General features: G+C 39.4%; 1 protein-coding gene across 2 annotated transcripts in view; it reads right to left on the bottom strand.

The window, feature by feature from the left end:
• Nucleotides 1-25,330, bottom strand: part of TACC2 (transforming acidic coiled-coil containing protein 2) — a 206,969-nt gene extending 181,639 nt beyond the window's left edge. For both annotated transcript variants that reach the window (XM_089510070.1, XM_089510071.1), the window contains exons 1-2: nucleotides 25,236-25,330; nucleotides 5,177-5,256 (exon numbers count right to left, since the gene is read on the bottom strand). In XM_089510070.1, the coding sequence (XP_089366196.1) occupies nucleotides 5,177-5,209 (33 nt within the window). In that variant the 5' untranslated portion in view covers nucleotides 5,210-5,256; nucleotides 25,236-25,330. The remainder of the gene's footprint in view (nucleotides 1-5,176; nucleotides 5,257-25,235) is intronic.
• Between the last annotated feature and the right edge of the window lie 326 nt (nucleotides 25,331-25,656).

Below are 25,656 nucleotides of genomic sequence, written 5' to 3'. Positions count from 1 at the left end.
AACCCATAATATATTCGCCTTAGAGTCAACATAAGTTGGAAGTGACTTGAAGGCACACAAAACACATACACAAGGTTTCAGATTCCAGAACCACACTTTGAAAGCTATGCGGGGGGGGGGGGGGGAATACAAGCAAAGGGATCTTGCAGTACCTTTGAGACTAACTGAAAGAGAAAAGTTGGTAGCATGGGCTCATGCTACCAACTTTTCTTTCAGTTAGTCTCAAGGTGCTGCAAGATCCCCTTGCATCCTGATTTTCCAGACGAACACAGCTAGGTCTCTGAATTCAACAAGCAACTGATTGATTTAAGCTTCAGGGAATCCCAGCCCTTTCCTCCCTTCCATCCCCCTTCTTCTTCCTCTGGTCATTTCCCTATAAAAACCTTAGCCTTTTAAGGCAGCAGTCGCACTATGCCATCATCCTTCTGAGTTCTGGCTCCAAGTCAGCGCTGCAGCTTTACGCAAAAGTTTCCATTCCCAGTAATTCTTGTGTTTACAGGGAGAAAAGAGGGCTGGAATCAATCTCTTTGGAGGAGCACAATCATGCTGGGTGTCTTTACCTTCCACTCTCATGGCATCAGCCCTTGCACTTTTCATATGTGTGCATGTGGAGGTGGGGAAAAAACACACAGAGAGCGAAAGCAAGGAAGCCAATCTGGCAGAGGCTGGAAAATTTGGTCTGCTAGACACATCAGAGTGTGCTCTCTTTCAAGGCAGGCATTTCCTCCATAAGGAGCTTAGGAGGGCCCTGGCTGCAGGTGAAAGCTGGGAAGTGGACCAAAGGTCATCCCCATGGCATCAGGAATCAGATTTCAGAAACGCCTGCCAAAGGAGATCAATGGACAGAGAGCCAAAGTGGGAAGGATGAACTCAGGCAGGCTGCTAGAGGCTGCCCAAAGCAGATCAAGCAGCTTGTGTTTTGCAAAGGGGGAGGCAAAGTGCTTGTCCACCTGCAGTGGCGCAGGCTGAGTGCAAAATAACTGCGCATCTAATGGTCTGGAAAATAGTGGCTCAAGGAAGTTATTAGTCACTCGTTACAGCAGCCAGATGTGTGTGTGTCTGTTGTGTGCCTTCAAGTCCTTTCCAACTTATGGGAACCCTAAGGCAACTCTATCATGGGGTTTTCTTGCCAAGATTGGTTTGCCATTGCCTTTTTCTGAGGCTGAGAGAGGGTGACTTGCCCAAGATTTGTTCAGTGGGTTCCCATGGCCAAGCTGGGAATCAAATTTTGGTCTCCAGTGTTGTAGCCAAACTACTATACACTCTGGCTCCCATGTTACAAAGTACAATAATAGTCCAAATCCACAAAGCAGAGATACCTTTATTGCTGTTGCTGTATGCCTTCAAGTCATTTCTGACTTATGGACTACAACTCTGGAGACCAAGGTTCAAATCCCCACTCAGCCATGGAAATCCACTCAGTGACCTTGGGCAAGTCACAGTCTCTCATCCGCAGAGGAATGCAAAGGCAAGCCTTCTCTGAATAAGTCATGCCAAGTAAGCCCTGTGATAGGTACCTTAGGGTCACCATAAGTTAGAAATGACTTGGAGGTACACAACACGAGCATGCACTCAGTTACAGTATGTGTTTATTTATCTATTTCTAAAGAGCAGACACATACTGTATATGTAAACTGGGCAAAAAAGTGGATGTGTAGTTTAGCTCTTAATTAATGTGCATTATATGTATAACAGGATGAAAAACAGAAGATGTGTCTTTTATCTTCCAACCTCTGGTAAAGCAAACATGTTTCACCAAATGAAGAAGGGGCTCACAGTGTGAAATAAAGGGTAACAACAAAGCCACTTCTGTGACAACAGATACATCCCAGTTGATTTTATTTTAAATACCCTTCAAAACTGCAGTTCTCTGCACTGTAGAACTAGAGGGATGACTGTGTTCCAGATGCAGCAGCTCTCCCATCTGTTTCTGTTTATGGTCTTTCAGTGTGTTGCAATATCTCCTTCCAAGAATTTCAAAATGTTTATCTTCCAACAGGTGCTGAACAAGCAGAACAGAGTGTTTATCCTCCAAACAGGTGGAAAACAAGCCTCCCCACAACAGTCATAAAGAGCATGGTCCTGATGAAAAGTGCACAGTTGATATTTCAAGGCAGCTGGGACAATTATGTCACCTTTAATAACCATGGGCCAGTTCCTTCTGTTTCATTCTCCATCTTGCCCAGAAGGTGCAGGACAACCTTTACAGCAGGGATGAAGAACTTGTTTGGTGCTGAGAACCATAAATAATAATAATAATAACTACTATTACTACTACTTCTTTATTATAACCAGTTTTTCTGTTACAAAAAACAATCAAAGCAGCTTACATTTTTAAAATCCATACAATATACAATAGATAGTACATATAATATCTCCATATCCCCCTCCCTTAAAAAGAATTAAACACATATGTGCAGCTAGAACAATACACAGACATGAACACACACTCAGAAAAAGACAGGAGGCACTAGAGCTCTTCTCAACACACTGGGAAGCATGGAGAGAATGTTCATTGAGGAAAGAGTGATCTATATGAGGATTTGTGAAAGTATGGATTCTCTTTGCATCTTACACAGTAGTTCTGATACAGACCACTCTTTTCACACTGCTGTATAAAACTATGCATGGGATGGGGAAAGATCTGTAAATAAGAGAGACATCTCTAAAGGCACCAGATCCTGACTGAACTTGGCTGTTAAGCAGGGTCAGGTCTGGTTAGTATTTGGATGGGGAACCACCAAGGAACTTCAAGTGCTATAGGTTATATTTCAGAGGAGGGCAATGGCAAATCACTTCTGAGAATTCCTTGCCTAAAGAAATGCTATGAAATTCATGAGGTTGCCACAAATTGATAGGGAAATGGAAGAAGGGATGTATGCACACAACCAGCCCCTGAACCATAAAGTGTGCACCCCATGCTTGTTTCATCAGTGGAGAATGGAGCACTGGGTTCATTTGTATCTGCACTATTCCACTTCTCTGTAAATCAGCTTTGTGTGGCTAAGGGGCAAACAGACACCAGTCAGATTAAGCTTTTAGACTCCAGAACATTGCCAGAATCCTAAAAATCTAAAACAGGTCTGTGCCTGAGAAGTATGCAACTGATTTGTTTACCCTCAGTTTTCAGAAACCACATAGGATTTAAAGACTTTCAGTTGTCTGAACAAAGTCCATTCTCTCATCAAACTTGTTCATGCCTTTAGGCACCTGTTCTTCTCACACCCATGCAATATGCATGTCCTTTCCTCCCTCCCTCCCGCAAATTTTAGCATTTATATGAAATATCTCATTAGAATGGCACATTTTTCTCTGGCAATGTGTTGAAGGGGAATGGAAGCACCGAAATGTTTGGGACTCTGTGGTTACAGATATGGGCACCTGTTGTAGTATGTAGTTCTTGAATAATGGAAATGTGCTTTACAAACTGTTGTAATTTATATGGAAAAGACAGGCACATAACATACAGCAACTTACAAATGTAGAGAATATTCCTAGAAGCATAAAATGTCAATACAACAGTGTCCTACTCCTCACAAAGATGGTAAAATCCATGACTGGATACAATTTCAGACCAAATTGGTTATGAAAACATTCCACAGAATTAGAAATTATATGCTTTTTTAAAGGATATACCAGGCATGGGGATCCAGAATAGGAGTGGAGGAGGTTGGCTTTAACCTTTTTTTTTTTTTAAATATCTCACAGTAGATCTCAGTCTGGATCAGGGAATGTATACCTACTGTTTTCACTGACAAGAAAGCTTCCATTGGAACAGGTGGGAGCTCCCCCAGACCATGCAAATACCATGTTTGTAGGGGCAATATGGATCAGGGCTTTAGCCAAAAGTGATGGGTTAAAGCTTCTTTTCTCCTTTTCCTTTTTCTCCTCTTCATCACCATGCTAGTGTACACACCTGCTTTGACTTAAAAAATACATTTGTGCCTACTTTCATCTATGACTAGTTTGGCCAAGTGAGTTCCTTCATATAAAACATTAAAATAAACATCATCTAAGGACACCGAAACATTGTAGGAAACAGCATACCTAGAAAATTTAACTCCAACATTTATCTCTTCATTTATCTCTTATTCTTTACCACTGATAAAATGTCAGCATTCAGGTCTAGCTGTGAAACCAGGAGAACCACAACCTGTTAATGTAATTTTTATTTTACCTAGAAAATTACACTCCTATCCATAATGTATGTCTCATCCAGCTTGTTAGCAAGCAACTTTCTGGACATTGCTCATCAGCCATTCAGAATGGCAAACAGTTGCCCTGACATTAATTTCAGTACACAACCCCTTGGTGGCTTCCATGTCATCAGACAGCGAATTCACTCTAGTCTGAACTTCTTGGAAGCTATCCAAACTTCATGGGTGCTATCTATTCCCCCAGTAGGCTCAGAACCTTGGATAGCTCCTCAGTCTAAAACCCAGAGCAGATTTCTCACTCCATGAACAAAGGAGCCTATGTAGCTGCCACTACAGTGGGACCTTGATATCTGCGGACTTGCCAACTGCATATTTGAGCTTCTGCGGATTGCAAGCCTGCGTTGTCCCCAATGGTGGTGTTTGCACATGGCCATGCTGCCCTTAGGGACAGTCCCGTTGTCCCCAGTGGTGGCATATGTAAGCAGCCACGTCACCATTAGGGACAATAGGACTTCATCTGTTGTCCTTAATGGTGGTGCAGCCATGTGCACGCACTGCTACTGGGGACAATGGAACTTGAGTATCCACAGATTTTGGTATGCATAGGGGAGGGTGAATGAATTCTCCATGGATACCGAGGTCCCGTTGTATTTTATTATGTCCCCTAGTCTTTGCTTGTTTTTCATCTAGTTGTCTGTACCTGTCCTGGTGCCTCTTCTCTTCCTCATCCCTTCTAGCCCAGTCTCATTTGGTAGACTGGTCTGCTGAAATCAATACTCATATCAGCTGGTTTATGATTTCACCTAATTGAATTAATTGCCAAAAGTGAGTCTCCCTGGAGACTATCAATCTGGGTTTCAGATTATTCCTCTAAGAACCTTCTCCTGGAAAGGCCAATCTGTCAAATAGGATTGTCACCAACCAATTACCTGCTCTGAGTCATGAAAATCCCAACCTTAAACTTTTGAAAAAAACAGTAATGTTCTGAAAAGCTATCTTGAATAGACCATCAGACTTACCTGACTTTCTGGGCTGCTGTTTTCATTGCCCATTTTGACAAGAAGGTTTCAGGATCACGCTATTACATTCAGAAGGCCAGCTGGGGGAAAAATCAGAAATTATCAGACATCTGTGAAAGCTTTGTGGAATAATAGCATTCAAGAAGAAAAGGCCAGCTGTGTATCTCCTTGAATGACTCCTAGGAAAAACAGTACTTGATAGCCCAAGGCTAGCAGCGTTCCTTGCAAATAGTTTAGTATGACAGAACTAAATTGTGTGTTGAAAACTTTAGGTCAAATCATAGCTTTGGAACCCCAGTTCATTCATTCTCACACAGCAGGATAGAGAAACTGCCTTCGGGCAGCACCATAAGGAATTGGGAGAGACAGATGAAGATAGGAGCTGGTATATGAATGATGCAATAATAAATAATGAATGGTTAATTATGGAAATTCCAATTCCTAGACCATACACATTATTCTCTGTTAGCAATACACATTATTGTCTATTCCTTGTTGGTAAGTATAAATAATTGTGAATGTCCTTTGTTAGGAACCTAATAGACAATAATCTAAATGATGCAGAAGGACTGTAAAATTTCAACCTTAGTGGGGAAAGGGAAGCCAATTGTGTTTAGGTAGCAAAAGGTCATCATTGTTCCTCCCACCATATGTGCGCGCACACACACACACTTACCATTCATACATTTTACCTCTGTGTCTAAGTAATTCAACAAAATTACTTTAATCATCTTGACACAAGGTGTCAAGTCATCTTGACGTAAGGAAGCAATTACATAAATGATACACTTGTCTCACTGTATGTTAATAATGTAATTTTCATTGTCAAGAGTTTGTACAATTAATTTCTCCCTGGCATATCTTTCCACAACTGAGGTACTCTCCCTCTCATGTGCACACCCTCTTTCTGTCTGTACACATTTGTTGTTCTTGTTATGTGCCTTTGAGTTGAATACAACTTATGATGGCCCTCTCCTAGAGTTTTCTTGGCAAGATACTCAGAAGACATCGACCACTGCCTTCCTCTAAGACTGAGAGAATATAGTAAGTGTAAATTTTTTTTACAAATCCACGTAACAGTATAACAATTTCACACTATTACAAATGCGCTCTAATAATAATAATAATAATAATAATAATAATAATATCCAATGAAATTTCAGTAATATTATGTTTTGATAACAGAATCTGTTTTCAAGGACATGAGCAAAAACTGAAATATACAGTACTAAGTCTGAGACTAGTATAATGAAAATTCTAATACGTAAAAGATTGTTCATTTGACATCTTGAACCAGTCTTGGTTGTGTGTGTGTTGCTATGTGTGCAACAGATTGTCATAGCTTTTCCTTTTCCTGTTAACTTCCCTATTACAGTTTTTATTTGTTGAAAAACGATTACGTGAATTATTCCAACCAGAACTAAAGCACTGGTAATGTGAAATTTAGTTCTCTTGTGGTATGTACATATTATGCACAGCTAAATAGAAATAATCTCTTAATGTCTACTTTACTTTACATCATTGAAGAGGCTGTGCTGTTAATATAAAGCTTTTCAGCTTTACTTTTGGGAGGAATTCAGAGGCTTACAGTGAAATAATCCTGTGCATGTTTACATAGAAATGACTCCAATTAAGAACATTCAAGAATCAGATAATTTATTATAGGTTGCTGTTCTATTACATGGCAGCTAATCAATTGGTTTGTTTTATGTCCTGGTTAATCAACTGGGGTTAAACCACAGTTTCCTATTTCTGAAATGGTTTAAACCAGCCATGATAGAAGCACTAAAACTGACACATGAGAGAAGGAGGGAATACTTGATGCTTGCTCTTGATTTAATAAATCAAGATTTATTAAAATGTTACCTTTTCATTTTGCATTATTAATTCCTATAGTTAGATGGTATGAAATCTGACTTCCTCAAACCAGTAATCTATGCTGTCAAATCATGATCATATAAAGTTTATATTCTAAACCCTTTTCATTTGTAGACTGGGTCTAACCAGTGAAAAGTGACAATATCCAATTGCATGCTGACCTCTAGGAAAATCTCCACCAATTTCTTTTTTGGACTACTTCTCCCAGAATCTGCAAGATATAGGGCAAAAAGTTACTTTTCACATCCAAGTACTCCAGAAAAGAATGGTAGATTTTCCAAGCTCTGACCTCCAGAGCTGGTCAAAGGCCTTTCAAAACACACACACACACACACACACACACACACTAAAAATAGCTAGTAGTGCATCATCTTATAAAATCCTTACCAGAATACTGTGCTGCTTTAGGTCTTCCTGTCCTTTGGCTACCCAAGTCTTTCACTAGCCCCATTTCCCTGCAGACTTCCAGGGAATGGAGGAAGAGGGGGACTCCAGTAGCAAATATGCCAGTGTATAGAGGCCTGAGTACCTTAAGGGCACCAGATTCCATCTGATCTGGGAAGCTAAACAGGGGCAAATATGTTTTGTACTTGGATGGGAAACCAGCAACAAATACCAGGAGCTGTAGGTTGTATTTCAGAGGAAGGAACTGGCAAAACCACCTCTGAGTATTCCTTGTTTAAGGAAGCCCTATGAAATTCATGGGGTCACCATAAACTGACAAGTGACTTAAAGGTACATGCACATACATGCATGCACACACAGAACACTTTCTCCTTTTTTTTAAAAAAAATAGTTATTTCTAGATAACGTAACATACCCATACAATAATACACATTTCACACAAATGAAGACAAAAATATAAACATGTATTCAAACATTTATACCTCCTCCTAATCAGAATGGAAAACAGCATGTGAAGCCAGCCAGGTTCTCTGGTGGTCTTTGCAATTGCTGGCTGAAGGTGCTTTGCTCCTCCTTCCCCCTCTGTAGTATTAGGTAGGGAGAGCAAAGCCATCTACTCTCAGCCAATATTTCCCAAGTGGGAAGACAGGCTTCACATGATGCTTTGATAAATCTCATTGGCCCACCAGAGGGCTGTAGTGGGACACCAACCCCTTATCATTGGTGTCACTAGGGGATGCGGGATGCAGACTGCATCAGGTGACACCCTAAGGGGAATGACACCACTATTCCTCTAACAGAATTAGCCTGTATCTATTTAAAATGCTGAAGAGATGGTGTGGGGGAGATGAAGCTCACTGGGAGGAGAAAGGAGAGGCCCCAGATTATTTTTAAAACAATAAAAACGTTAAATTTTACATTTTTTTTAAAAAAATAATAATATTTTAATATTTTCTTTAAAAGCATCGCATTTTATCAAATTTTCACTTTAGCCACATGGAACTATACATATTATGTAAACACATTTATTCTGTGATTGTGATATTGTGATTAAAAGGTATAATTTTAATTTTACTAGTTGTTTATGTCACAACTATTACCATTATGTTCAGTGATATATGGGAATTACAATTTATACGTAAATTAGTACAAAAACATTACTAAAGATATGGGTGTGATATGGGAGGCGGTCAATGGGTTACCACACCAAGTGACACCAACCGTAGTGATGCCACTGGTCCTTATCCCAAAAAAATGGTTTCTCATCCCAGGCTTTGGACTACATGGCAAATCTAATTGAATTCAGATAGGTACATTTGTGAGTAAACATGATCATGTTGTAAATGCTAACATTTACAACAGAAACAACTGTAGTCCACTTTTCAACAGGCTTGCTTTAATGTTTTACCCAGCTAGTTAATCCCTCCACTGCACTGTGAAGCCATTTACGTGTTGCAGCTCACATTTCAGTATGCTAACATCAGCAAAGCATGAAGTATATCAGTAAATTGTCTCTCTAGACTCTTCATTAATACACAAAGCTTTTTATTAAGACATTCTTCAGATTAAAACATAACCCCAAGCATTACATTAGTAAACATAACAACCTGTAAAATGTTTTATGAAATCAAGTAGGATTTAGTCCTCTACACTGTACAAGATTTTCATAATGATGTTATGCTAAAAATAAAAATAAAAAATCAGTTATTATTTTGCTTCCCGCATTCTTTCTGGATAAGAGGCTTTTAAAGCATTCTGCTTTTGTTCATGAAAACCACTGAAGCAGAACTGTGTTTCAGGAAAAAAGTGCTCATATCAGTCTGGTGTAGTTGACTAATTAGAGACCATTTGGTTGTAGGAAACCAAAATGTTTTTTACCTAACAATATTAGGGGGGGGGGGGGGGGAATCTTGTAGACTTACATTCCAAGAAGAAGAAAAAATCTGGGTGCTCTGAACGTCTTTTGGCTCTTTAGGAAAAGTCTTTGACAACTCACTCTTCTCAGCAACAGCACCTCACAAGTCTCTGCCTTTGTTTTCCTTTAGTGCCTTCCCTTCCTCTGAATCACATGAATGTTACCTTCATTTAAATGACCCACCTTCAATTAAGCATAACCAGTTAAACAAATAACTTTGACTCCACCCAAGGCACAGGATAGAACCATGCTCATTCTCTCACTTGCTACTTAAGAAGGAGAAAAAAATCCCTGGAGAATTGAGACAAGCCAGAATCTATCACAGAATGAACATTTTGCTAACATTTGCTTTGGATTTAACAGAGAGAAGACATCTTTTGATCTGTTGTGCACGGCCTTTTCAGAAAGAAAGCCCATAGGGCCTAAGAGTGCTAACTAGCCATGCCAGCATACAGTTTTGAATGCTTTGGGATACTTCAGTTATGAGCAGACATTAGCAGGACCAATACGAGCCTGAAAGGATCTGTAGAGTCTCTAACAATCTAGGACATACATAGCTGTGTAGCACAACAGCAGCATCACTAGATTGACGTCACCCAGTGTGGTAACTCATGGTGCCACCCTTCCATTGACCTCCTACCTTCCCAAACCACACAGAATCTTTAGTAATAGTTTTTGCACTACTGTTACACATTAATCATGAGTCCTGCATATCACTGAATAGGGTAATAGCTGTGACATAAACAACTAGCAAAATTAAAATTATACCTTTAAATTACAATATCATACACATAGACTTAATGCATTGACATATACATAGTTTCATGTGGTTGAAGTTAAAATTGTTAATATGTGATGTTTTTAAAGATTTTTTTAAAAATTATACTTTTAATTTTTTTTTAAATTTAAATTTTAAAATTTAAAATCTGAGGCCTCTCCTTTCTCATCCCAATAAGCATCATCCCATCTCTTCAGCATTTTAAAGGGTCACAGACCAGTGCTACAGCCTGTTTCTGTCAAAAGGCAAATGTTTGAGGAACAGTAGTATCACCCCCCCTTAAGGTGTCACCTGGTGCAATCTGCACTTCCCGCACCCCCTTTGATGCTACTGAAGATTCCAGTTCAATAATATACCACCAAATTGTCAAATAGTGGGGACTGATGGATCTATATCACAGATGGGGATGTTTTGAATGCTGCTCCTGCTGCAATAATTCTGACTTGTATAAGACATCCAGCTATTAGACCTTATTCCTAACAGAGATTGAGTACCCCCTGTAAAACCCAGAGCTGCTGCATGATGAGTAACTTTAAAACATAGAGTAGTTCCCATAAAATCAGATCCACTGCCTGTCTTGGGCTGACCAAATTCAGAGGTTTTACTGGTGAATTTCTAGATTTGTTGTTGTTTTGTGCCTTCCAGTCATTTCAAACTTATGATGATCCTAAGGCAAACCTATCACAACGTTTTTTGGGGCTGAGAGTGTGTGAGTCCCACGAGGTTACCCAGTAAGTTTCCATGGCTGAGCCAATAAATCAACCCTAATTTCTAGAATACACCCCCCCCCCAAAAAAAAAGCAGAGCTGTACATGACAGTGAGCAAAATGAATCTTCTCCCTGTAATGTTTAATCTGGAGCACCTTGGGGTCTTTGTCTGATGAACAAGCATATGTGAACTCACATATGCTAAAGGGATAGGCACATCTTTTCAATTTATAGCTTTATTTTTTTAAAATCTTTTTATTCTTAACTGTCAAATTCTTCTTCTAACATGAGACTCAGAGTAGCTTCTTACAATATTAAAAGCTGGGACAGCTACAATCCAGATGATCTGAAAGTTTGTAAGGAATGAAATAAGCTAGCATATTAAAATATCATTAATTTCAACTAGTATAAAATAATTTTAAAATAATACAAGCACATCATACACACTCATTTAAAAAAGAAAACCCTACGGCACCACCAGTTAGTCATCTAATGCCTCTTTAAATTAAAAGGTCTTAATCTTCTGGCAGAAGGACATGAGACAGGGGGGTAAACTGTTCTCCCATAGAAGAGAATTCCACAACCTGGGAGCAGCCACCAAGAAGGCTCTTTCATGTGTCCCTATCAGACAGGCCTGCAACAGTTGTTTGACTGAGAGAAAACCCTCTCCTGAGGATCTCAGAACTGCCTTTGGCAGAAAAAGACTTCACCTCATCAGTGAAAGATGTATGTACTGATGGTGCATCACTTTGAAATCACTATAATTAACATATGCCAGAAAGTAAATCATACTTTTACTCAGAAAACATCCATGTATATTAACCTACTGAATGAGGCACTAATAGAAGCAGCCATAGTGCCTTTTCCCAGCTTTACTATTATTTGACAATACCCTTCCCCGTGGTAGCTCTCTGAGGATTTTTTAAAATTAGGATGATGATATAATCTGCCACACCTCTCATGTTTCTTAGTTCTCAGTTTAGCTAGAATCTCCATGGGAGGGGTCTGAATGGATTTTCCCAGCAATAATGTATTGCTATGGTATATCCCTGTTGTACCTGTAGTACAAAATATATGGTGCCATGGCCTTGAATGGATAGTTAAGAACCATCAACTTTACAAAAGGTCTTAGTGGTGATGAAAACTGCTAGAACTAGTTTGTTGGTACTGATAAGACACAGGTTCCTGCCTTTTGGACTCTCCTTGGTATGGGACTGTCACATACTTTAAAATTTACCATTACACTACACGGCACACAATACTCTGGCACATAGCAGGAAACATGGCACATCCGAAAATGTACAGTTTGCAGAACATCTAGAATCCTGTTCATGCATTGGAGTCACAGAACAAGAGTCCTACTCATTACAATATGGGGCAGTGGTAAAAGGTGGCTCCCATGTCAGTAGGACAATAGACCCACTTTGGGTTTTAATCCAGATTTTAAGGGAGGCATCTAAACTGCTGAACCTGATCTCTCCAATATGTTCAGTACTTTGAATAGTTCCTCCAGATTTGGACTAAATCCTGGAGAGGAATTGTTTCCCTCTGACATGGGAGCTACCACAGGGAGGGCTATGTGTCAGATAATAAAGCCAGAAGAAGGTACTATAGCTGTTTCTGTTAGTGCCATCAAGAGGTTAAGATATTTGCAGATTGCTGAGCTGCTGTCACAGCTAGGAGTGATCTACCCTCCAACAACCATGGTTGAAGGGCAAATACAAGAGAGGAAGTACACTCAAGACTTGGACCATATTAGATCAAGTTTCAACTCTGTGTGGAGGTTTGTCTGCCATTAAAACACAGAAAGACAGTCTGTAATAAGAAGTGGCCACTCTATTTCTGCTTTAAACAGGCAGATCCTTAAGATCATGCATGGATTTATGAGTGCTTTTATCTAGTGTTCCTTTTTGCCTGGGTTGTTTTCCTGTTATATTTGGAGAGTGCATGATGTCCAGTGCCTGAGCAACAATTTCTCAGTGATTCATACTGTAGAGGTGGAGTCCCATAAACAGAAACTCTTTTAAATGTGCTGATGCAAGAAGCATGGCACCCATTCATCCACTGAGTCAATTGCTATTATTATTAACTCGACTAACAACACACTTTGGCTGACAAAGCTTTGGCTGACAAAGCCTGCTTGGAGAAACAGCCAACAGAGCCAGTGTGATGCAGTGTTGGGGTAGGATTTAGGAGATCCAGTTTCTAGTCCCCACGGAGCCATGATTCTCACTGGGGAACCTAGAAGACATTCTGTCTTTAGCTAACCCTCTTCACAGATAAAAAGCAGCAGCACCAACTGTAATATCAAATGGCTACAATTGCATACAGACTGAGTATTCCAAAATCCAAACTACTCCAAAATCCAAAATTGTCCACATGGATGGCTTGTGGATATACACATGGATGGTCTTTGTTTACTGTTTGTTCAGTCAGGGACGTAGCCAGGATTTTAGGAAGGGGGGGTCCAGACTAAGTGCCACCATTATAATGCGGCTTGGGCACAGCGGTGCAGCAGCGCATGCCATTCACTTTTCTAATGGAAGGGGGGGGTCTGGACCCCTCGGACACCCCCCCCCCTTGGCTACGTCCCTGGTTCAGTGTATACAAACTTTGTTTAATGCACACAATTATTTAAAATACTGTATATAAAATTACCCTCAGATTATGGGTGTATACAAAACATAAAAGAATTTCATGTTTAGATTTGGGTCCTATCTCTAAGATATGTCATGTATATGCAAATATTCCAATATCTAAACTCTGACATCCAAAACACTTCTAGTCTCAGGGAGGAACAGAACAGGAGACACTTCATAGAAATAGTCTGTATCATCATCCTTGGCATGGTACTCCTGCCACATTCTGTAATGGTGATGCTATCATTCAGTTGTAGCACCACCCTTAGAGACAGGTAGGTTGCATGTTCTGAACATACAAGTCCCGGTACTTAATCCCTGTTTAAAATGCTTTTTAATGTGACCAATGTTTAATCCATCACAAACCAGCGTGCAGAAATTAAGGAAGATCAAGAAGAAATTAAGAAGATCAAGCTTTTCACATCTCTTTGTGCCTCTGCCAAGAAAAGGCTTAACTTGCTTAACTTTTGCATGTTGGGCTGTCATTTCAAAAAGCAGCATGACCAGTTGAGGTTTTTAAGATTCTAGTTAAGGTGGAACTGTATTTATCTCATATACCAGGCAGTTCCTGAGAGGGTGAAGAACTGTTGCCAGGACAAACAATAGCTGAACTGTTCCAGATACTGTTCATCATACAGTTCATATCTTGGAAATTGCAATGAAAATGAGAGGTCTCCAAATACTGTTCAACTACAAAGTTCAGCAGCCTTGGCCATCACAGCCAATGTTTATAGCTACCTTGAGTCCTGTACCGAGAGGAAGGTGGGATATAAATAAACAGAATAATAATAATAATAATAATAATAATGAATGTGGTGAGTTGCCATTCAACAAAATCTGGATCATGAGATAGTAAAATAAGGGAGTAAATTCTTCTTTGATTATTGACACAGAAATGAAGACAGTTCCCATTGCTTCAGATGATGCAAATCCTCAGTGCTTCAGATCAGAGAATGCAACACTTCATTTGTGTCTCCTAATGGCACATCTAAGTTTATCTGCTTTGCCAGGATGGCCCAGGCACTATTTATACGCTATGCTATCCTTTTTCACTCATAAAAACAAGCTGCTTAGCAGTGTCAGGCTCTCTCAGCAGTTAGAGGTACTTAGATTTAAAGATGGCTGTTTTGTTTTTTCTCCAGTGAAATTTCACAACAATTGTAAACACTTTAGAGAGCTTAGAGAGTGCAAGAAACCATGTCGCTTTGCATTTTGTTTGAAGGACCTTTATCTTTTCAGTCTTGTTGGCAATAAGGTTGTTTTTTCATATATGCTAAACTCTGGGCATTAAGAACAGAGCGTGGAACATTTTTTAAAACTATTCTATTGACATAACCATGACTTTAAAACAGAAACAGAATGCTTAGCATTACTTAGTACTTATCACTCTGCAATCTGTTATTTGCACTTTAAAAAAAAACCTTTTAAATTTAGTTTATGTAGTTTGACACCTCTGTAACTGCCATGGCTCAGTGCTGTGGAATTCTGGGATTTGTAGTTGTGTGAGCTATTTAGCCTTCTCTGTCAGAGAGCTCTGGTGCAAAAAAAAAAACCCTGCAAATTCCTAGATTCCATAGGATGGAATCATGTCTAATAAAGCAGTATCAAACTACATTAATTCTGCAGTGTGGCAGCAGCCTAGGTGTCTCAATGTATAGATAAACTATGCATGTATATCTATCTATCTACAAATCTATCTACAGTGAGATTAACAAGAAGTAGAGCTGAATCTGGAGCCCTCTATGCTAACAATGTTTGGGGGTGTTGTCTATCTGGTATGACTATTTCTTGATGTGTTTCAACAGTGCCTACACCCATAGTCAGTCTTTATGTTTGCAAATATTGGACTATTGAAACATACTGTGTGGGAGGTGATGTTTTGACTTGGTTGAGAAGCTGTGAATAATGCAAAATGCAGTAGTTATGCTATTTAGTGAGCTTTTTAATACACATATAGGAAAACTGTGCAGAAAGGTCTGCACTAGTTCCCAATTGGCCAGGTTTAAGCAAAGGACCAGGTCATCTGGGAGATCACTGCACCTTTGAGAGAGAGAGAGCTTCTGCTTACTATACCATAAGGGTTTCATTGGTTGTAATGCAGAGGAGGGCACTCTCTGTTGTGGCACCCATTATGTGGAATTTTTGAGACTGGGATTATATGGACTCCCAACTGTTAGTTTCTGCCACAATCAACTAAAACTCTAGTGGCAATTCCCTGAGGTATGGAGATCACATATGCCTCTTGCAGGACCGTGGAATGCCACTCCCCACCATCTTTTTTAAACCTTAAATACTAGTTTGTTATTATTCACATCCTCACATCTTTCAAGGGCATGAGGCAATTTTACTGTGTCTTCCACCCTCCTATTTTAGGCCCAAGAAAGAGATGTTTTCGAAACCTAGATATCAACTGTCTTGGACTTAAAAGAGCCCAGGAGTGTATAGAAGACTTTTTTTAGTCATTGTCTTTCACTTTACCCACCTCTGAGTTTACGAGTTTGCCAAAGTATTTTCTTTATTATTTTCCACGCTGATAATGACAAAATGTTGTCAGTTACCCCTGTTTATTTTGTTTTAATAAATACACCACTGTTTTAGTATCACTTAATGCTTATTTTTTAGCACTAGGTTTTATTATAAACCACTTTGAGATATTTTAAAATGAAAAGTGTTCTAAAGAAACAAGAAAAACAACACCAGCTTCCAGTGAGCTCATCCCCAAAGAAACTACACGTCTCAAATATGTACTGTTCCCTTGGAACGTGTCATCACTCAGAATGTAACTGTATAATATGCTGTGGTGCTGCATCCCACAAGTTGCACACCCCTATTAGAGGGGCAGCTTTTAGTTCAGAAGCTTTCCCTTCTGTTTTCCTCACTTCTTCCATGCCTTATCAGCTCTGACCTGAAATGGCCTCATCAAGCCCTGATATCTGGTTCAGAAAGAGATTGTTGATAATGTAACCACAATGCAAATGCTAATTTTTGTATGTCTGAGTGGCAGATTATGCTACTCTTCCCTGTAAGAAAGTCCAAAAAAGCCTCACCCCCATCCCACAGCCTAGAATACTCTCTGCTGTATTGGAACTGGTCTGAGAATGCAGAAACCCTATCCTTAGCCAGTTAGTCCTCACTGTTTGGATCTGGAGAGAAGCCAAAGGCTGGCCAGACTCATCGGCTCCAGTTCTAAAAATATCTGCACACATGGAACCCCAATTTGCAAATGAGACTCAGACACCATAAGTGCTAGGAGAACTGAGGCTCATCTGCCTAGCCTTGGATCCTTGATTGAGTTGCTATTGACAGAAAGGAAGTGAATTCATTGTAACATAAAGGAATCCACCAAAAGATATCTTGCCCTCGGCTTTTTGGGGACAGCCAAAATACCTAGACAACAGGATGGCTACATGAAAAAGAGGACAAAGCTCTTATAGCAATGATTCCCAAACTCTGTTCTTCTAGATGTTTTGGACTTCAGCTCCCCAAAGCTTTAGTTATCTCAGTCAATGGTAGGGGATTCTGGGAGCCAAAGTCCAAAACATTTAAAAGGCCTATAACTTTGATAGTTCTTTGGAAGAAGAAATTCCAGCAGGTGTAGCTTTCCACTCTGTGAAATTCCCTCTTCTACACAACCATGAAAGGTAGAACTCTGTTGTCTGGTTGAGATAGCCCCCACCCTATGAGCCTTGTGTCCCCCCAAACTGAACCCCTATCATATCTATATTGCTGGTTGTACCAGACCATCAGATTGTACCATACCAGGGATAGTGTGAAATGTACATAAGAAATAAAAGCCTGACTTCTGTGTGGGTCCTTTGTACAGCAGATACCTAATTCTTCACACAGCTGCTTTTTGCCACCCATAGGGTACAAAAGTGATAAACAGGAAGAAAGCTCTGGCTGGGATCCTGTTAGATAGTCCTAGAGTAGGTCCATTCATTTTGATGAGCCAACATGTAGCTAGATCCTATTGATCCAATGGGTCTACCTAGGCAAGGCTGACAACAGGATTTAGGCCTTTGTCTGGGAGAAATGAACTGCTTTAGAATTGCAGTTTCCTTTCTATAGCTAACATAAGAAGCATGGGACCATGTCTCTGTAGTTTCTCTCTCTCTCTCTCTCTCTCTCTCTCTCTCTCTCTCTCTCTCTGTGTGTGTGTGTGTGTGTGTGTGTCTTTAGAGATGTTAAGTTAGAAACTATAGCAGGACAGTTTTGATGGGAGTCAGTTTCACACAGCCATTGCATTTCCAAATCCTACATGTACCAGTCATGTTGCTATCAACTTTATAAACAAGAGTGTATCAATATATACATCCTTCTTAAAATAATAATAACTTGGTACACTGCAGTCTTTGAAAGTCTGGAGACTGTACCTACTCTACACTCCAGCATTCTACCTGTTGTTTTGCAGGTCCCAGCAGCCCCAGCCGGCATAACCAATAGTAAGAAATGCTGGGGCTTGCAATCCAATACATTTTGGAGGGCTGCATGATTCCTACCCTTACTATAGTAGAGACTGAGCTAGCTCTGGTGTTGTGATACAGATCAAGAAAGCTAAGTGCAGAGATTGCTACAACACTGCACTACTTTTGTGTTTTATTTAGGAGCCTAAAGCAACTTTGTGAAATTGTGGGTTTTATATTTGCATCAACAGAAATGTTGAGCATTGCTGTGGTTACAAGGCTGACTGCAAGCTGCTGCATGGAAATTTTGTAATTAGAACATTGTAAACTAAGGTTAGAAAATTTTGAAGCCTGCCTGAATAGAATATAAACTATCTGTTAAGGCTGAAAGAGTTACCTTTACTTTTATCAAACAAAAAAATAGCCCTGTGTTGAATTGCTCAAGTTTTTGACAAAAAAACAAAGCAAATGACAACCAAAACAGTTTCATAAACCGCAACTTCATGGTACATTTTGACTCTAGATGTTTGGATAACAGCAACTGTTCTCACAAAAAGTGGCTAAATGTAGTTAGTCATCAGCTTAGAGTTTGGAAGGACTTGGAAACAGTGTCTCACAGGCAGCTTTTTCCAATACATTTCTCCCCTTTCTCTAATACTTGTTTTGCATAAGAAGATAACTCAAACCATCTGTACAAACTACTTCACTTCCACTGATATTTAACTACTCCACTTTTCTCCAATGTGTATTTCATGCTGTATAAAATAGTTACGTTTTCCTCCTCTCTTTCACCATGCAATGAGGGCGAGTCCACATTAACTTGCTTATCAAGCCATGACCACATTATCAGCTACACTTAGGGAACAGAGACAACTATACCATCAGACTAAACTGACACCACTAAGCATCTCCTTAAAAAAATTAAGATGATGATGATGATGATGATGATGATGATGATGATGATGATGATGATGATGATGATATGCTGTATATCCCACCTTTTCCCAGTTCAGGACCCAAGGCAATTTATAACAGATTTTTTAAAAAACAAACAAACCCATAGTTAAAAATTCACAAACTATATAAAATAATTAAAACTTGTTTCAAACATGAACCATTAAAAAAACTCAGCACAAAACAATAAAAGACAGAACATCCAGCACATTGTACTAGGACCATTCTGCCTAAACAATCAGTCCATAGATATGTGTTGAAACAGAAAAGCCTTTGCCTATTTATAGAAAGAGAGTAGGGAGAGTGCCAGTCTATCCTCTCTGAGAAGGGAGTTCTAGAGCTTGGGAGCACCTACTGAGAAGGCTCCTCTCATGTCCCCACCAAATGTACCTGTGACCATGGTGAGACAGAGATAAGGGGCTCCCCAGATCTCAAAACACAGGCCGGCTCATATTAGGAGATAAAGTTCTTTATATAATCTGAACTATACAGGGCTTTGTATGCCATAAACAGCACTTTTGCCTTTTAGACCATGGAAGCTAGCTTCTCCTAACCTCGCATCCTCCAGATGTGTTGGACTGTAATTCCCATTGTCTGGGGCCAGGAATTGGTTGGGAATGATGGGAGTTGTCATTGTGACTCATTATCATCTTGAGGAAGGCAGTACAATCCCAAAATCAATTTTAATGACAGGTAGACAAAGTTGTTTTAAATGGAATAAAATTAGATGGATGGATAGATAGATAGATAGATAGATAGATAGATAGATAGATAGATAGACGTGAACATACCCAACCCACTGACACCTATTTGGGCACAAAAAGTCAGAAACCATCTCCTGCATAACCAGTGTTGCCAATTTCGCGACTTTCACACGAAAACGGGGACTTTTCAGTGCTTTTCGTGTGATTTTTGCGCTTGGCTCTTTTTCAGTGCCTTTTCCGCGCCTTTGGCCCATTTCAGCTCCAGACTGCTGCAGAGCAACCAACCCTTTGGAGTGTAACAGTTTTCAGCCAAGAGGGCTGGAGAAAAAACTCTCTCTCTCTAATGACTCCCTCTGAGAGCCAGGACGGAGCAAGCCCAACCAACCCCAACTGTTTGGAGGAATAGTTCAGCCAATCAGAGAGAGGACAGTGATTGCCCCCCCCCCCCTCAGGCATTCTCAGGCTCCAGGGGAAAGCACAGTGGCTGCAGTGCTGGAGAGAGAGAGGCAGGGAGTGAGGGGTCTTGGCTGGCTTAATCCCAATTGCCTTGGATTTCCAAGTAAGACATAGGTTTTAAGGCACACAAAGGCCATACTTGATCATGGTATCATGGCTTGATGTTGTGGACTTCTGTGTCTGCCTGAGAGTGACATTTGAATTTCTGAATTCCTGAGCTTCGGCAGAGTGCCCCAAGCCTACCTCTCAGGGTCGTTGTTGTACTGTGAGGACCATTTGGGTTGTGTGATGTGAATGTGATGTCCCTGAGTGTGTGTGTGTGTGTTAGTGATTAAATATGTCTCTGAGCATGGGCAGAGCACTTGGTCAGTTGGCATCCCTGCTGCCCTGTCTTCCCAGAATTTTGTTTTGTGGCTCTCTTTTTCATTCTCTTTTCCATTGCCATCCATACTGCAGAAATAATCCAGTTTGGCACTGCTTCTAACTGCAAGGCTCCCTGCGACGATGGGATTCTGGGCACAACAAACCACCAAGCCCAGAATTTCATGCATGGAGCCCTGGCTGCCGGTAAAAGCAGTGTCTCAACATGTCACAAGAAACTACAATTCCCAGGATTCCCTGGTTGAACAAGGGAATTGCCTCCACGCTTCCAGATCACAGCCCCAGAGAATGAGTCTACAGGATATCAGTGTTGCCAATTTAAGTCCAGTTCTTCAGCTGCATTTGGATTTAATAATGATAATAATGGTGATGATGATAGAGAGATCTTGTAGCACCTTTGAGTCTCACTGAAAGAAAAGTTGGCAGCATGAGCTTTCCTAGACTTAAGCGTATTTCCTCAGATGCTTGGGAATTGTAGTTCATTGTGGCACCAGAGCTCTTTCTCACAAAACTACAATTCCAAGGGTTCTCTAGCACTGAGCCAGGGCAGTTAAAGCAGTCTCAAACGGGATTATTTCTGCAGTGTATCTTGGACCCAACTCAAGCTGCATCTTCACTCATGTTTTAATTGCCATGGCCCAGTGCTATTAAATCCTGGGAACTGTAATTTGTCACACCAGAGTTTGCTGAGAGAGAAGGTTAAATGTCTCACAAAACTACACTTCCCAGGGTTCCCTAGCACTGAGCCAGGGCAGTTAAAGCAGTCTCAAACTGGTTTATTTCTGCAGTGTGTCTTGGACCCAACTCAGGCTGCATCTTCACTCCAGACTCCAGAGACAATCCAGTTTCATACCGTTTTTACTGCCATGGCCCAGTGCTATGAAATCCTGGGAATTGTAGTTTGTTCTCACACCAGAGTTTGCTGAGAGAGAAGGTTAAATGTCTCCGAACACTAGAATTCCCAGGATTCCCTAGCACTGAGCCATGGCAATTAAAAGGGTGTCAAACTGGATTTATTTCTGCAGTGCGGTTGCATCCGAACACATTTCTATTTGGCACAAAGCTTCCTGAACCCCCTTCATGTCAAAATAAATATCTTAAAAGGACTGAAAGATTCTTTGTTTGATTCAATGGTGATTTTGAGAGTTGAAATAAGTTACAATTATTTTTATTCAATTATGTTTACGTTTATTTGCAAAACATCTGTCATTTTAACATTATGGGAATTTTCCGGGAATTGTGACTGAATATTCCGTGTGATCTGGGGGGATTCAGCGGGTTTTGGACAAACATTTCCGGGAATTATCTCCGAGGCTTGTTGGCAACACTGTGCATAACTCATATGCAGCCACAGTGAAATGTTGGAAGAACTCATTCAGCAATGGGGAGAACATAGGCAGAATAGTGTGGACTTTCCTGTGGGGTTTCCCCTGCATCAGCCTATTCCATGTAACTGCAAGACCAGAAACCTATGTGCAGCTTTCAGCTGGGTTCCCAAGTTCCCGAACAGGGTTGATGAAATCTTGCTGAGAAGACAAGGCTAACATGTTAGCGTCTGTCTTAATTGTACTTGTTAAAAGCCCGGGCACAGAACTGTGCTTGTCGAGTCCAGACTTGCATGTTATGAAAATTTTAATTAGTCAAAGAATGTATTTGTGTGAGGTTTCAGATATGCTGAGTAGTGCACTTGTAAATATGCCATGATTGCTAACACATTTGTTTCAAAGTAAAACAGCTCGATGAGCAGAGTCTAGAACAAAAAAGATTTTAGGTTCTTTTATAGTTTCATTATAATAGTTAATTTCCATTACAGCAACAAAACTGAGAAGTAATATTTGCCTTTCATTGTAAAGTAATTAGAATGGATACTTTTCAGCTGCAGTCTTTCCCCATCAGAATGCTGTAAGTTGTTGGCAGGGTATGGTACAAAACAGACCAAACTAGTCAGGGCACATACATCCTGCCTAAAGACATCAGAGGGTTGTTGTGATGATAAAAAGGAGGATGGGAAAGATCCATAGCTACAAGTTATGATGGCAATAAAATCCTCCAGATTCAGGGACAAAATTCCTCTGAATACCAGGTGCAGGGGACAACAGTGAGAGCGTTCTGTCATCCATCTGTCTTGCTTGTGGGCTTTCTATGGGATACAGGATGCCACACTAGAAAGGCCTTTGACCTCATCCAGTGGTGTCACTAGGGTTTGCGTCTCCCAGCATGGTAACTCATAGTGTTACCCCCCTCCCACTGACCTTCTCCCGTACCACAGCATATGGATGCTTTAGTAATTTTTTTTTGTAGTAATGTTACTCATAAATCCTAATTCCCATATATCACTGAATGAAATGGCAATAGTTGTTACATAAATAACAAAACTAAAATTATACTAAAAATATAAACTTATACCTTGCAATATCATACACGTAGCCTAAATGTATTTACATGTACATAGTTTCATGTGGTTAAATTAAATTTTTGTAAGATGTGGTTATTAAAAAAAACTTTTAAAGAATTTTAAATTTTAATTTCTTTTTACAATTATTTTTTTAAAAAATAAAATTTAAATGTATTATTATATAAATATATATATTTATAAAAAAAAACTGGGCCCTCTTCTTTCTCTTCCCACTGAGCCTTGTGCCTCTCACAGCATCGCCACAGCCCGTTTCTGCCAAAAGGCAGATGTTTGGAAAGCTGTGGTGTACTTCCTTTAGGACATCATCTGGTGCAGCCTATATCCCCCACAACCCCCTAGTGAGACCCATGATCTCATCCCACAAGTCTTTTCCTACACTTTTATGTAACCATGCTGATTTTTTTTTATTTAAAACATTTATTAATATTAAAATAAAACTCTACATTCGTATAAGATGAAACAAACAAATACAAACAAGGAGGTTTATCACCACATATATCATTTAAAACAAACACATTTTCTACCCCAACACATATTAAATCAAAACAGTATTAAATCTAGTTAATCAAGTTGGCGAGGGAAATCTTGCCTACTTCATCTTTCTTTTCTATCAACTCAGTATCTTCCCTTGTTCCCTTCACTATTAATATCCTCAACATTATCACTCATCCCTAACTCCTTCCTTTCTTCTTTCATTCTTCTTCTCACTACAGCCTTTCTTAACTCTCTCTTCTTTCATGACTTCTAATTTTTCTCCAATCGAGTTTCTCATCACTTTCGTCTCTCCTCCCAATTCACTTACTCTCATCAGCAAACACTTACTTGTGCTCTCTACATTCATACATTACTTCCTTCCCATCATCAGCTAATTTATCTCTCTCTCTATTAATGACTTTCTGTCACTATTGTCTAATGTAAATCACATCTGCATAAATTGTTTTATTTCCAATTTGGTTTTTGAAAGCTCACTCCTTTATAACGTTAAAATGTTTGTAATATTAAGTTAGTATTGTTGTTACAGTTACATTATTTCCAGTCCTAATGATCTAGAGTATATATATCCTTGTTCACTTATATCATCACTTGGGGGAGATATGTTTACTATGTAATTTGCAATCTATATAACATTTCTAAGTACTAAATACTAGGTACTTTACTTTGCATATTCGCTGGTTTATGCAGTTATCTAGCATACAATTGTATTTACCTATCGAGTTTGTCCATTTCCATAGTATCAAATACTTTCAATAGCCATTTGTCTTTATCAGGAATAGACTCAGATTTCCATTTTTGTGCTAGGGTTAACCGTGCCATAGTAATCATGTAAAAAAGAATTTTTCCAAATTTCTCTTCCAATTCCTTATCCATCATATTCAATAGATATGTTTTGTGTTTCAATTGGATATTAATATCTAAGATGTCCCTTATCGTGTTATTCACCATTAGCCAGAACTTTTTAACTTTACTACAGGTCCACCAAAAATGTTCATGCTGATTGAACTCCTTGAAGAAGTGAGATACTAATGTAATGCAAAATAAATAGTTCACATGATGGATTTGACAAAGACAAATCATGGGCCAATCATTTACTTCTTGTATACTGACAAAGTTGTTCACAAAGCATGTACTGTAATTAATTGTTTTTTAAAAAATAATTAATTAAATTTTAATGAACTTCTGAGGATGAATATATTTAGCATCTGAGTAGTTATTATGAAAAATCACCCTTCAGTTAACATTTATAAGACTGGGAACAGATAAGATGGGCTTAAACTGTGGCCCTGTGTGTATTTTGGTAAAGATCTATGGAGATTATAGTAATATGTCAGTTGTGTTTGTGATACCCAAGGTGAGAAAAGTTCTTACACATTTGTTCAGAATAATGTTTAACTGACTAAAAGTACATAGTACTGGAGTGGTGTGTGTGTGTGTGTGTGTGTGTAACATAATATAAATTGAGTTAATAAATTGTCCATGCCACTTCAAAGTTAACAAAATTGCATTTTCAAAGTTGTATAAAGAGAGGAAATATGTAAAGCATCACAAATTACAGTACATTTATCTCCATCTTTTTCAAGAGTCTTTTTATTTCTTTTTATTTTATTTTTATTTATTACCTCCCTATTCAGGCTTCTCAACACATACCAAGTTTGATTCCGGCATCCTAGAAAAAGAAAATCTCTCACTCCTTTTCTAGTGATGTGGGTTCAGAACAAATTATATTAATGTAGATGAAATGAATGCATCAGTAAATAAAGAAAATAAAAGCACACATCCTTTTTGTATAACCCCAAGCAAACTGTGCCATAGTACGACATAAAGAGCTAGTAACACAGAATAAGGAAACACCTTTCTAACAACATATTTGTAAGCTTCCTGCTGTCAAGAGGATTGATAAAAGTCTGTTTTAGGATGTACTTACCTAGTCTTCCTCAAATATAAACTCTATTGAGTATATAAATCTTCTTCCCCTGATCTTACAGTGTCCTTTGTTGCCTTTTACTCCTTCTCTATGTTGGGATCCCCTTCCCCCTGGATCACATGAAAGTGTTCTATTAATGTGAATTGGCTTAGGTTTGAGAACACTATGCTGGATAGCAGTGAAGTGTGAGGAATCTGACCTCGGGAGCTCTAAGCTGCAACACATCACTTGTCTGCAGGAATTCTCAGTTACTGGATAGGAAAACAGCATAAAGGGAAATGCAATACCTATGAGCACACCTTCCCAGGTGCTGCAAACTGGATGCCAAATGTTTTATTGCTTGGTTAGTGAATGGGAGTTTTATTCTTCATGCCTGACTCCAGACATACCTAAAAGTAAGGCATAACACCTCTCTGCCTTC

Source organism: Sceloporus occidentalis, unplaced genomic scaffold, assembly GCF_023333645.1.
Source record: "Sceloporus occidentalis isolate IW3139 unplaced genomic scaffold, rSceOcc1.0.p SCAF_2, whole genome shotgun sequence".
Classification (NCBI taxonomy): Eukaryota; Metazoa; Chordata; class Lepidosauria; order Squamata; family Phrynosomatidae; genus Sceloporus; species Sceloporus occidentalis.
Note: the sequence above shows the minus strand (reverse complement) of the source record. Positions and strands in the feature narration are given on the sequence as shown.